Consider the following 14,816-nt stretch of genomic DNA (forward strand, 5'->3'; position numbering starts at 1 on the left):
ACCTACCAGCGCTGCTCCCGGTCAATTTCTAGCGCGGATTCCATCACCGTGGCTCAACAATCCCCGCCCCCTATTCTTTCGAACCTTCAGCACTCCAACGTTCGCAACACATTATCCCAGCGTTCTCTTAGCCTCCGGGACTAGCGGGTCCTCGCTTCGAATCCGGCCCTCAGGCGGCCCCCTGCTGTTAGTAGGTTGCGTTTTCTACTCCCATGGCAACCCGAGCCCCGGAAGCTTTGCTCTGCTGGATGCTTGGCCAAGAGAGCAGCAAATAGTCTGGTTGGAGGATTGCTTGCAACTTATCTCCCTGACTGAGGAAATTCCGTAGCTAGCCTGTGTCAGTGGCTTGGCACAAGTCTTGTATTTCTCATCCCTTAATATGAAACCTTGCACTGGATTTTTACCCTGGCTGAAATAGGCATATAGACTGGAGAAGGATGGGGCTTGGGAGATGCTGTGTTCCCGGAAGACAAAGTCCTCTGTTCAGGAAGAGGCCAGTGACACCTTTCTTCAGTGCAAGGATATTGGCCCATTTCTAAGTGTGGCTTTCTGCCCTCTGATTTTCCACAGAGCAAGATCTCCCTCTTCCTTTCCTCCCTAAACTGCTGTGCAATGCAGGGATGCCTGCAGCTGTACTTGTTACTCACTGCACATTTCCCTAGCAGGGACATCAAGCCTTCAGAGCTGGCCCCAACCAATGATAGCAGTGAGGAGACACAAGTTTTATCTTGTGCCCGCTGGACAGCAACATTGCAACCCCCGTGCACTAGGTTGCAGTCCCACTCACTCTGTTTTGGCCCCTCCACCAGTTGTCATCATAGTGAACAGTATGGCCAAATCTGCAGGAGTGGTATGGTCACCAGTACTGTTCCTCCTAGCTGCTTTTGTGGGACTGGCTCCTGCATTAGGGCTTCCCCTGGGACAGTCTAACCTTGCCCTACTGGCATTGGTCCCTATCCCCTTTGTTGTGCCCACAGATCTCAGCCTGAAGTTTTGCTGCAAGTACGGAGAGCTAAAGTGAGTGCCTGCACTGGGGAGCCAGCCAGGAGTGGGGCAGTGCTGGGATGTGCCATGTGAAACATTTCTGGAGTTACCCCTGGTGCGGTGTTGTCATGCACCAAAGAAAGCTACAATTCAGTGGTGAGTGATATATCCTCATACATCCTTAATATGCCACACCTAGTGTAGATCTATTTATTCGCTGGGGTTTTTATAAGGTTGCCCATTAGCCTGGCATCTGAACAGCCAATTTTGCAGTGCCTCTGTGTTTGGAAACACTTGGACACCATTGCAATAGGCAAAGGCTGGTTCTGTGCATCACTCAAGATGCTTCTTCGTAAAGAAGAGAGAAAACCACATTTAATTGAGTGGTTTTTTAGCATCTAGTGCTGATGTGGACAGATGGGACCAAGAACTCTGTTGCATTTTCTTGGAGTCTTTTGCTTCAGAGAACTCACTGGCAGATCTGGCTTTGTCTTTTATAAATGGTTTTGTTGGTCCCAAACCCTGTATATTCCTTAGAAGAGTGTTTTTCATCTTTGCTATTATTCTGATGGGGTGGTCCAAGGGGGTGACCTTCACTAATTCATGACAGGAGGAAGAAATTTTATTACATTTTGTTATTCTGGGTTTTTCAATGAGAAAAATGACAATACCTGAAACAAAACTAAATGTGATAAGGTCAATGGCCATAATGCCATGTTGCCAGCAAAGTCCCTTGGTCTGCGTGCTCTTCGGCTTGCCAACACATCCTTGCTTTTCTCATTGTGAAATGGCAATGGAAATTGAACAAAATGTCAGTGGATCTGACCTTTGCAAGGAGTTGATATTGATAACAGGAAAGTTGGAGACAGAGTAGTTTTGTAGTAGCTTGCATCCCTTTACCTACTTCAGCAACCTGGACAGCTTCCCTTGTGCCAGTTTAAGATTTAAATCTGACAACATGGAGGACTTGTTAAAGTCAGACTCCTAGACCAACAGTTATGTACAGCAAAATTATTAGAAAATATGATGATGTTTCTTTAACAAGGTGAAGAAGGCTTGTAATTTTGATTCAAGATAAGCGGTTTTGGGGGGAGAAAAATTAAGGAGTCCCTGGCGTAGGGTTGTTTTTTTAGAAAAAAGTCAGTTCTTATCATCTAATGACCGCTGAGAGGAGGAAAACTTGGGTGCCACAGGACTACTCTTTTTAAAAGACTATTCAGTAAGCAGGCAAAGAGATCAAATCAATCTCAGCTCCATGTACTTGATCTAAAACAGACTTGACTGCACCTACACCTTAATCCCTTTTTGTATTTAGATAAAGCTCCCTCCTGCAGCATATATGAGAACAGTTTCTGAGACCTCTGGAGCCAAAGTCATTATTTTTGCATGAACTGTTTAATGCTAAATATAAATATTGAGAGAACTGAATTCCCAGGCCCTTCTAGACTTTACACTTACACTCCAGAACTTGCTTCACATCCAATTATTAAGAACATGATCTTAAGTGAATAGAAAACTGATGATAGGAAGGGTACGTCTAGACTACCGGGTTTTGTCGACAGAAGTTTTGTCGACAGTATCTGTCGACAAAACTTCTGTCGACAAAGAGCGTCCAGACACATTGAGTTCTGTCGACAAAGCAAGCTGCTTTGTCGACAGAACCCAACCCTGTAGTCTAGACACAACCCTACAGGCAATTAGGTATACCTCGTAAAATTAGGTATACCAGCGTCGACAAAACTGCTGAGTTCTGTCGACATTATGTCGACAGAACTCAGCAGTAGTGTAGACGCTGGTATAGTTTTGTCGACAAAAGTCCACTTTTGTCGACAAAACTCAGTAGTCTAGACACACCCGAAGATGTTAAATCAAAGACAATTAGAAGACATTATTTTACAGTTAAAAGGAAAAAAAGCATTTTTGGATACAAAACAAAGAAAAACGGGACACTTTAGCCTCTTATCAGAGAGCACACTCCTGTAGGTCTGGAAGGGGGAAACACAACTAAGGAATTGACTTTCTGCAGCGATGATCTAAAAGTGGATTAAAGTGTGGGTTCTTCTGGTGCACATTCATCAGTCTCCTTATTGTAATTCTCATGATTTATGTCCTCATAGTCATGATTACACGGTGAAAAAGTGATCTACAGCCCAGATGACTCCAAAAAGCTCCATTCTTTGTCCAAGTCCAATCAAGTTTCATGGCAGGCAGTACTTTTGGTTTAGTATTCATTTAACATATGAGGCTCTGAAAATAACCCTTGAGGCTTTTGAAACCTCAGAGGTGAAGATAATGTTGCTTAAGTATTGAACAGCAGATTATCTCAGAAATCTTGTCATTGCTCACTCACAAGGGAATTTAGCTTGAGTGAAGAATTGGACTCTACATCAGGATGGAATTTATTGCAAAACAAAGTCAAATGTAATTTCTTGGGCAAAGTTCAGTTCTTATGTATACCAGAGCAAGCCTAGAGGAACTACATGGGAGCCATTTATAGATTTACTCTGGATTTTCGCTGTTGCATAATGGACAACAGAAATTTGTGTCTCATGCAAATGGCTAGCTAGTGAAATCCTCTTTGCATTTCTTTGACATGCATAGTAACAGCTAAAGTAGAGGTTGGCAAAATGTTTTGACTCTGTGTGTGAAATTCTGGCTCCACTGAAGTAAAAAAGAGTTTTGCCATTAACTTCAGTGGGACCAGGATTTTACCTTGCGAGCTTATTTTCAGTTGCTTGTAACTTTCTGAAACTTGGAGCCTACTGAGCTTCATTTTTTGCTAGTATTAGATCATCCAAACTGCAAATCAAACAAAGCAAACCTGTAAATTGCATTCACATTTAGCTGGTTTGCATTCACATATATGTGGGTGCAACTGGTTGCAAACTGGTTAAAACAAAAAAAATACTAGACAAAAATTCGCCAGCATTTCTTTCTATATTTAATTGAAATAGAAAACCCTTAACAAAATTCTGGCTAGCTTTAATGAACAGTAACAATTTATGAGTCAACCATTCAGCTGAATAGCTTATGGATATGTAAGAGAAGAAATGAGTAATAACTCATTTCTTAGCTAGACGTTCTGCAGACTCAGAACATAAGTTTGAATAAAAAAACGTAAGCTGAATTTATTCAAAGATATAAATCAATTAGAGTATTTTTGTTACCACACTGCATGTGCAAATTAAAGCACTGTTCTTTTCTGATAACAATTCTGTAACAATTAACCATACATATTACATAGGTGATAGTTTCTCCCTATTTTCTTGGGTGGTTTTCCCTTTAATCTTTCTAGTATGAACAGAAGACTGTAACAATGATTATGAAGGACTGATGCAGAATTACTGGGCTTGTATTATTAAAGAGTGTGAGAGATGATAGGCCTACAGGTTGTAAGTAGAAAAAAAGGATCAGACATCTCAAATCACTACTTTAACTGAATAAACGGGATCTGTTGGAATTCAAGTAATTTTTTTCCCATTACAACTGCTCTGGAGCCTGTTTTCAGTGAGATTCAGAAGACATTGGAATCCCTTTCTTTAGCTTTTGTTGAAACTAAATCTAGAAGAGGATATGGAAATCTGTATACCATGTCTGTTCTATACAAATTATCAGATTATACAAACATCCCAGGTATTTTATAATTCAAAGTTCTACAGAAATCTTAAAAGTAAATATTTCACATGTCAAAGGCTTGAGATCTAACTTTATGTCAGTACAGACAACTCTCCATCATCTACAGCCTTGTCTAAATTGATGAGATTTTTAGGGAAATCTCCCACCATTGTAGAAATAGGGACACTGCTTAAATTGACTGCTAATGTTTTAGTCCTCAGGTCATCTAATCCTGCGATGGTGGGATATTTCCTTACAGGCTTCAGTGTAGACAAGGCCATCACATCTCTTTCAAATGAAACTGTGGAACTCACCTCATGGGGAATGAACTCACAAGGAGGTAGAGGAATCCACCAGTTTCTCTTTCTCAATTAACTTTTGTCCTTATTCGGTCCACATCTAAAGTATAGTTGCATTTAAAACAGATAAACTGTTTGTTTAAGAAAGAGATGGAGGGGATACACACATATAAACCAACCAACAAACAAAACATAAAATATAAAGTCATAAATGAAGAAAGCATTGACTTTTTCCTATGCGTCGTAAGACCTCACAAAGATTACATGCAGTGAAACTTTATTATCAATGTTATAAGCACAGAGCATTTTGGTTTTGTGCTTCAGGTGTCTCTCATTCAGTTTTTGGCTGTTCCTTGGAACTCATAGCTTGTTTGGTTTTTATTCACTTCTCCCTGCCCCTGCAAAAATATCAGTAGATACTCTGTCCTTTGTCCCTATAGATCACACCTTTCTGTTTCACATTGCCTGGTTTTCAAATCCTGTTAAGAGCATTTCCTCAGACCACACCAAACCCATTTACTGAGAGTTATTATACCCTGAGTAAGCACGCCTGGGCTCATTTCTTCTCCCTCCATCCTCAGAATCAGTGTTTCTAGTCTGAGAATACTCAGTCTGTATTGCAGGATTGTGCCATTTCTCCTAACAAAATTGCCTTCTGAGCTTTTATTAAAGAATATATGGTAAGTACGTAGCAAAACCTTTAGACTGCATAGTGAATTTCATGTGCACAAAAATCTGGAGGAAACATTCCCTTTAATTTCCAGCCATTGTCTATTATCTTATGAATAAAACTAAGAATTCTTTTAATATGGCAACCCTTGCCTCCCCACCCCTAATAATTAGTCAGTGTTAGGCGTGTGGCCATCAGAGGCTCAGAAGAGACAATAAGCATAAGTAGCAAAAGAGGGCTCCCCAAGCTTTCAAGCATTAAATGTGAAGATGAGACTAGTGTGTTCTCTGAATAAGACAAAAATGTATGGAGCGTGGTGTAGGGTATAAGATGAGAATGGAGTCGCCTAAGAAGAGCCTGGTAGGTGCAACACGTCAAAGATTTTAAAGATCATTTGGAAACTGGTGGAAGTCTCTCAGAAGAGGTATAATGTAATCTTAACACCTCTAATGAGCAGCCCTGCTGTGGGATTCTGAAGCAGCTGAAAATGATATAAAGAGCGAGTGAGACGATCAAAGACAAGAAAAGAGCAGGAATGGAGGCAGAGAATGACCAAATTATGTGTCCAGGGTTCTGTTTCTCCTTGAGATAACAGAGGTATCAAGTTAGAAATATCTCTGAAAGGGCAATGAAAAGCTTTGACAACCTGATTGATGTGGGCATTACCGCAAGTTCTGACATAAAATATGAGAGGCTGTGGGTGCTTGATTTCTTTCCCAGGAAAACGATTAGCACAATATATTTTGCCCAGATAGACTTATGCAATGTTGTACTTGTGTTTTCCATAAAGTAATATGAGTAGATGCCTTTATAGTGAAATATAACTATTTATACCAGTTATTTTATATATGTATGCTGCTATGAGCATTTACATAAAAGCTTTTTAACAAACTTAATGGCTAGGCAGAATGTCAGTTCAACCAGAGGTGACACATTTGCCTTTCATATTCAGAAAGTTCATTAGTGATACTATTTATTTTAAGAAAAAGTTGTGTTTTTTGCTATTGACTGGTATTATCTATGCTGAATAAGAAACAAGCTTTGGTTTAGATTTCTGTCAGTAGCCTTGGCTGCAGGAGTATGTATTTTCCTTTGAACAGATTGGATTCAAGTATTGAGTTGATAGGACACAATTTTGCTAGTCATTCATGTTTACTTGTATTTTCCAATTGGAAGAAGTTTCCTTTTGAATCATTGTACCTGCCAAGAGACCTGCATCATGGGCTTGGTGATCAACCAGTGCACAAATGCTCATGGCTTCAACTGTGCATCATAAATGGCACATTTGACCAAATGCTGAGCAGGTTCACGTTCTTAAGCACATTTATTGCCCAGGAAAGGCTGCCTGTCAGAAACTCCCTTGTTTCTTTCATTTCCTCCTATTCTTTTTTTGCAGTAGTCCCTCCAGGCCTCTCATTAGGGATCAGGGCCCCATTTTCTGGGCTTTGTACACATGTGTAAAACAGGGGCAGGTAAAAAGGAGGATAAGGTTCAAGAGAAAAGTGGAGATGAGGTCAGATAACTGAAAAGAGAAGTCTGTTTGCATTATATAATAGTCTTAGTCATAGTAGTCACAGGTGGCCATCTGCCTCACCAGTTTCTAATTTTCTTTTTAAGAAATAGTGCCACATGCAATAGATGCTCATTTGATATTGGTTCACGTAGGGTCTGATTCAACACTCGCTGAAGTCAATGGAAATAACCCAGCTGATTTCAATGGTCTTTGACTCTAGTCCATAAAGATCAAAAGTGCCTTGCACTAAGTCAGTGGTGGGCAAATGCCGGCTTATGGGCCAAATCAGGTTTGCCAGGGTTAGCCCCTAACAGGCCACTGCCACTATATATACCTGTACCTCCACAGATATAGGCAATTGCAGCTCCCTTTGGCCACAGATCACCTTTCCTGGCCAATGGGAGCTGCGGGAAGTGGTGTCCCAGTCCACACTGCTTCCTGTAGATCCCATGGGCCATGAATGGTAATCCATGACCAATGGGAGGCGCAGGTAAATATAGTGGCAGCAGCCTGCCAAGGGCTAACCCTGGTGAACTGCTGCTGTCTTATTGCCCACCCCTGCACTAAGTTCACTGGCTCCACCAGTGCCTATGGCTCATATTAAATTAAATCAGCTTCTTACAGTGCCTTGCACTTTGCACTTGGTACAATGATTTGATTTCCTGTTCCATCTATCTGCCTAGTTTTATGAAGGAGTTGTACCCCAAATTCACTTTGAGTTTTAAGTCATATAGACATAAACTGTGTCTTATTGCCCTTGGTTATGTCTAAAACCCAAATGCCTCTGGTGATCCAGTGCAATTACAATTAATCTATCATCTGTCCCAAATCCTCTTTAACTTCCTATTGCTCCATGTAAAAGCCTTGTAGACTTAAGACACAGCTGGGACAACCACACAGAAATTTGTCAACTCTGAACTTTAAAAAATTCTCTTCAGCCTCCTTGTTTCTGTGATGGTTCCTTGCAAATCCAGTAGATGTAATAAGCACTCAGGAGGAGGAGGCAGGATTGTTAGGGGAGAAGGCATAGCGCCCGTCTTAAGAAAGGTGCTCAGATGCCTGTGTCATCTAGCATGCACTGGATGTGCTATTAGTATAACCAGTCTCCTGCTAACATTACATCCTGTCATACAAATATACACTCACTATTACACATGGTGTAGACATAGTCACACTTGGACATAACTGGGTGAAATCCCATTTCAGAGCACTCAGCTGTTTCTTCACTAGATCCTGGCTTGCATGGTTACTGAGCTGGTTAGTTATTGGACACGTTGGATTAGAATGACCAAATTTCATTGCAGATATCTGTAGTCCCATCTATCTATCTAAAAACCAGTTGTTGCTTTATTTGCAAATATGTATGAAGGAGTCGACAAAAAGGTACCATGGCCTTCCAGGAAACATTATAACATGTGTGTGTGTAGTATTTGAAAGGGAAGTAATGGTTTTTGGGGGCTCAAAGTTGTAGTAGTGGCGTTTGGGGAAAATGGAATGAATGACTGAAGTTTTTATGAAGATGGGTAGGTGGACTTTTGGGAGGGTGATAAATGACAGGGAATTTTTGTGGGGTGAGGGTTTTCAAGGCAGGAAATGAAAGGAATACAATCTACCTTACAGATACTTGTGAAGAGAAGGTTTTTTGGTTTTGTGTGTGTGCAGTTTGTGTTTGCTTTGGAATGTGCCAGATTTCACCAATGAATTTCCTATTGAAAAATGTTCCCCAGGCCTGATCCTTTTCCTCAAGGTATTCTACTGCAGAACACTTTCAACTTCTGTTAATTTAATGGGAGCTGAAGGGGCTCAGCATCATGTTGAATAGAATCCTAATTTGGGGGCTAGTCAAAAGACACTGTGAAACACTTTGCACCTACCAGTTATGCCCTACCACAGTAGTTCTTCCAAACTACTCTTTAATTCTGTTCCAGAACAAATCTTCATCCATCTCCCATGCACAGAGTGGGTATACAGATAGTTGTCAGTCCCTCTTCCTATTTCCCCTGAGGAAGAGTTTGGAAGAGCGAGCTGGATTCCAGTCTGACTCGTCAACAGAACTGTTAACAAAATTCTGATTGCTTACCAGTTTCTCTCCCCTGTTAGAACTCTCCTCAGATGCTTGTTTGTATTCCCAAAAACTTCTCATTTAACTATATTTTTGCCATATTTTATTATAGTTTTAAAAAGAGAAAAATGAAAAAAAATCTCTTTTACTTACAAACAGAGCAAATTTCATACATAAGCCATTGAGACACAAGAAACGTGGAAGTCCATGGTGACATTTTTACAGAGTCCCTCTTCAAAACAGGACAACACTTTGCTTTCTCACAGGAAGGAATGTTCTATTAATATTTAAATGGCTCCCTTTTATAAGGAAAGGGCCATTGAAGAAGGCAAGTTACAGAAAACAGGCTCATTGTTTCATACTGGATAGATGCAATCATTTTGTAAATCTTCACATGATTTCCAATACAATTTTCAGTGTTGTTAACTCTGACGACTTTATCATGAATCTCACAGTATCTGATGGTTAATTTGAAGCCCCAGCTCCTGGAAGCATGTGATTCTAAGAAAATCTCCAAAAAAGTAAGTTTGTAGTTTTCATGATGTTGGTTAAAGGCTTGAAAATATGACTCAAAGGCAAATAAAAATAATATTTTAAAATTTATTACAAATCTCATGATTTTTAGATATTTTTTATTTTATTTTGTGGCAGGCTAAAATTTTTGAGAGCACTGGGGTCAGCAATACTGAATTCTGGCAATGGGACTGTACAATACACCTGATGATGGTGTGATGCTGCGCCCCATATTCTTCATAGTGATATTGTTATGATGTGACTATTACATCATTTTATGTAAGATTGGTCATGTATTTTAGGCAAGACTGCTCATGTGCAATGTCATTGAAAAGGTTATGATTTGCTGAATATGATTATCCTGTTTGTATGCATGTATCATTTTTGTACCTGAAGTGAATGACTATATATCTGTATTTCAAAATGTAGTCATATCTGGGGAATGCCCACTACAGAAGATACTTTCATGCTAGATAGCTAGGTGGTGAAGGGCCTATTCAGGTCAATGAACCATTATGAAAAAACTATAAGACTTAGGAGAAACTTATTTCCTGTTTGGGGATCCTTCCTGAGAATGCTATACCCAGCTGAAGTGTAATGGCTTCCATGACTCTACAAAGACATGTAGAAACATGTCTCTGGACTCCATCTTGGGATATCCAATGTTTTTACACAGACTGGTCTGGGGACCAAGCTTTGAGACAAAGGGTTCCCACCATTCCAAAAGCAATAGAAGCTGCAGAAAAAGCAATAGACGGCAGAGAGTGACATCATCTGGGGTTCTTCATTCCTCACACAAGAAGACTCCTGGAAACACTTGAGGAACAAAGATTGAACTGGGAGGAAATGCTGGACCCAGTCTAAAGGGAATGGGGGGATTTCCAAGCTGCCTACTCAGGAATTGGGCCTAAGTCATTAAAGGAAAAAAAATCACTAAACTTCAGTGAATTGTTTTTATTTACCACAATTAGATTTGGGCTTTGTAGAGGTTGTATGTGTAGCTTCTCATTTGGAGAGCTAAGAAACAAAAAGCTAGATTCATCAAGGAACAACAATTAATTATAGAGGGGATGTCTTGCACCATTACTCATGTTGCAGCATATGTGACAATACAAAATGTCCACTTTACTCATGGAGTAAGGTGAGAAAGGGTAGCAGAATTAGGTTCATTATAATTAATAATACTTAGCAGAAAACGTATTATTGCTTGTGGGGAGGGAAGTGAGAAATGTGTTATTGTCTGAGTGTTAATTGGCAGTAAGTGAAGGTTTGCTATGCCAGCAGATGTTTCTTTATGACTACATTAATGCTAATGATCCCCTCCTGCTGCATGTGAAGACTATTTATCCAATTTCTATCTCACTGTATAGTTTGTGTGAAGTTTGAGAGCCTGATGTTTTTCTTAGCGTGACCCAAGTGTGTCTGGGTATTTTGTATAGATGTTCTGTAGATAATTTAGTAGAAGTTGCAATTAGTACATTCCATTTATAAACTATTCCTTTTGCAACATCAAGTTACATAGCGCGAGATCCTCAAAGGTAGCTGAATGATGAAACGAATGGAGGTTAGGAACCTTTGGGGATCTGGGACATAGGGTTTGATCATCGATGAAAGACTGAAAGACACGACTTAAGAGTAGCAGCTTTCCTGGCTACAAATCTTTCTTCAGGTTTAGCTAACATGTCCACGATTGCTCGTGTGACTGCTGATAATGGGAACTGGGGCCCAAATGTTTATTCTCTTATTGTTGAAATCTCTCTAAAGAATTTTCAAGCAATCTGAAGCATGGGCTGTAACGAGTGTTAAAACAGTGTTCACTGGAGCAAGGAATATACTGGCAAACCAATGTCAGTATTAAAAAGGCAATCAGGAGGTAAAACAGTGACAACTGCAGAGTTTGAAGTCATCTTATATTTGCTTCACTCCATGATTTGATTTTTGTTGTGACTCTATATTCATTTTTACTGTGTTATTATTGATGGATCTGGCACTGCAAATGCATGTGATGCCCTATATCTATTGCTATTATTGATTAATGTATATTGTACTAACAGCTAGAAGCCTTAGTCAAGGATCAGGACCAGTATGATGTTGATGGAGTCTCACATCAAGTAGGGATGTTAGATATCACTTAATTGAGTAATTGTGTAACCACATCAAAATTTTGCGGTTACATGATTATTTGATAGTCTGCAGGGGTAGGGCCAGCAGCCAGTGCACTCCTGGCACTGTTCCCAGGGACAGCTTTGCCACCCTGCACAGCTGCCTCTGTATCAGAGGCAGCAGCATAGGGTGGCAGACGGGAGCAGGTCCGTGAGGGGAGCCAGTTTAAAAACCAGCTTCCCGCACAGACTGTCTCCTGTCTGCCACTCTGCACTGCTGACTCTGATACAGTCAGCAGTTCAGGGCAGCAGCAACCCCTATCCATGGAGGGTGGGGGGGGAGCAAAGCTCCCCACGGACAGCGATGGTGCCGGCATCCCACAGAGCAGCCTCTGTCTGTGGTGAGCCTGGGCCTGTGGCGGACAGAGGCAGCTCCATGGCAGCCTCCCCGGCTTCCCTTCCGTGCTGATGCATCTGATAGAGAGGCAGCAGTGCAGTGGGGAGGGGAGGGAAAAGTGGCTCCATGTGAGCTGCTACACATGGGGAGCTGGCTTAAAAGCCAGTTGCTCATGGGCACAGGCTCCCACCTCCCTCTTCCCCCACCCCACTATCTCTGATACAGAAGACAGAAGCTGGAGGGATAGAATGAGGATAGGCACTGGGAGTGGGGGTGGAAGGTTGAGGGGTGGAGCCATCCTGTTCATAGAATGATTTGGGGTGGCTACCCCAAGCCCCGTGCTTTGGGGAGCCCAGTGGTAGCCACCTCAACTGTCCTATGTACAGAACCCAAGGGATTACCTGGGGGTCTGGTGTAGAGTGGTAGGGATCCCTTCCATTCACCACAGTGGCGGGAGCCAGAGCAGCCAGCACTTGCTCTGCTCCACCCAGCCACTCTCTCCTGGCTCACTGCATTCAGCTTTTCTGCAGTAGCAGGAAGCAGAGTGCCTAGGCCCCGGGCTGCTCTACTTCCCATCGCTACAAAGAAGTAGAGTACAGCAGGCCAGGAGAGAGCGGCAGAGTGGAGTGCAGAGAGCAGGCTGCCAGGCCATTCTGGCTCCCGCGTCCACGGTGAGTGGATGGGTGAGGCGACCCCTGCTGCTGCCTTGTGACAGGCCTCCTAGTAATCCTTTGGCTCATGTTGCTCAGGGGAGGGGATAAAAGGGCAGAGCAGGGGCGGGAAAGGGCCAGAGCAGGAGTGAGGCCTGGAGGAAGGGGTGGAGCAGAGTCTGAGCAACTCCTGTGGTGGAGGAGTGCCCTGTGCCTGGAATACTAGGGGGTTGCACCTAAGGATGACCCTGTTGAGGGGCCAGGCCATGGGGATGGTCCAGGGTCTGTATCCTCTGGAGAACACTCCCTTTCAGAACTTGGAATTGGACCTTCCTCTTCTGTTAGCAAATAACTGTGAAACCCACTGGTAAACTCTTATTTCATTCCTCTGTAGTGCTGTTTCACATAAAGGTCAACAGCCTACTGCTATTACCAGCTAGTCTGAAATGGTAGAATATGACTGTAGTTCTAAGGACCTAAACCTACTGTTGATTTATGTAGGATTCGCATATAGATGTCACATGGAATATATATCCTTCATTTTGCTTTTCCTAAAACTTAGGAAATTACATTTAACAAACCAAACCCTACTTAAGAAGAATGTTAAGGTTGCAAAGTCAAATTGAAAATCAGGAGATACCAGAATTAAGATTGCCTGTACTTCTAAATAACAGCAGTATCTCGTTTTCGACAGGTTTCCATCATGTGTTGTCATTTAATTGTGTTACCTCAGTACTTTCATGGGTTTGTAGTTTGCCGTCACGTTTCTTTGCTTAACAATTTTAGAAGAAGCACTGTTTATAGTATGTTGCTAGCAGATCCTAATGTGAGACTACATTTTAAGGTCTCTCTAGCTTTACATCCTGGATAAAATAAAATGTTTAGATTTTTGTAAACCTGTCCTTATTATTTCTGGAATCGGTATGATAATGAATTAAATTGGTACTGTGTGGCCTTCACATGTTGTTTGATAAATGTTCCATTTTAATTAAGAAGTAGCTAATGGGTAATTAATAGAGAGGATTACACACTTAGCTAATTTGATGATTTTAAAATGTTTGTTGGATTAGAATGTACAGGATCACATAAATCATTATTAGGGGTATCTTAATAAGCTGAAACCTCAATTTACTCAATGTCAATCAAAACTGGAACTGGTGACATTTCTCATCAATCCACTGATACCTATTCCTCTAGCCCTCTTTTGCTGCTTTCAGAAGAATTGAGGCATATTCTACAATATCCATTCACAAACCAACTAAACTGACGGAACCTATGAGCACAAGATATGAGATGTGACAGCAAACACAATGAGATCTCCAAAAGATGTGTCACTGCATAGTGGACATCACACATTTTCCTTCAGTTTGTGAACACAGTATATTTTACACCTAAGAGGATAAATGTGTAGCACTTACCTACCATGGTGGTTTTTATTTTCAAAGCACGTTCTAAATGTGAACTAATCTTCACAGTACTTTTGATAAATAATTATAATACCCATTGCATAGGTGAGGAAAAAGACATGGAAGCATGTTGCCAAAGGTCACAAATGGTAGAGATGAGGTTAAAACAAAGATGTTCCCATTACAGCACTCAGTTCACTTTGACTCTGGCTTTCCCTCGCATGAGAGAATGGAAGGTCAATATTTTGCACTACGTAAGCTGTAAAGGCTACAAGGGAACATCACCAACATCACTATGTTACACCCCTGAAAGGAGAATTTCTCTGATTAGACTGTGGCATGGAAAGCTCCCTCAAGCATTTGATGAGTTGTGAGCATATTGTTATGGAGGTTTCAATTATGGATTTATAGTATGGCTGTAAAGCGTTTTAAAAAAATTGTGATTAATCTAATTTTAATTGCATCATTAAACATGAATAGAAAAGCATTTTTTAAAGTATATTGGGTGTATAAAGTATAAAGAATAACATCAGTACAGTACTCACCTTATATTATTTTATTAGAAATATTTGCACTGTAAAAAAGATAAACAAAAGAAAATATTT

At 41.0% G+C, this 14,816-nt stretch overlaps 1 protein-coding gene and 1 long non-coding RNA gene across 10 annotated transcripts in view; one reads left to right on the forward strand and one right to left on the reverse strand.

Annotated features, from left to right (window-relative positions):
- Positions 1-206, reverse strand: part of ERICH6B (glutamate rich 6B) — a 67,916-nt gene extending 67,710 nt beyond the window's left edge. For 3 of the 8 annotated variants that reach the window (XM_089775473.1, XM_089775472.1, XM_025182084.3), the window contains exon 1: positions 85-206. In XM_089775473.1, the coding sequence (XP_089631599.1) occupies positions 85-112 (28 nt within the window). In that variant the 5' untranslated portion in view covers positions 113-206. Of the gene's footprint in view, positions 1-6 lie in introns of all 8 variants that reach the window. The other 5 variants (XM_075919007.2, XM_075919001.2, XM_075919005.2 and 2 more) reach the window with 4 other exon arrangements.
- LOC142826489 (uncharacterized) lies at positions 111-10,918 on the forward strand. Of its 2 annotated transcripts, none has more exons than XR_016348474.1 (4): positions 111-190; positions 978-1,140; positions 9,599-9,664; positions 9,795-10,918. It is a non-coding gene; the product is annotated as an uncharacterized LOC142826489 (long non-coding RNA). The 2 variants fall into 2 exon arrangements; XR_016348473.1 differs by lacking the exon at positions 111-190 and adding an exon at positions 204-337.
- Positions 10,919-14,816: the final 3,898 nt, after the last annotated feature.

This window comes from Pelodiscus sinensis, chromosome 1, assembly GCF_052426305.1.
Source record: "Pelodiscus sinensis isolate ZL-2025 chromosome 1, ASM5242630v1, whole genome shotgun sequence".
NCBI classification, from domain to species: Eukaryota; Metazoa; Chordata; order Testudines; family Trionychidae; genus Pelodiscus; species Pelodiscus sinensis.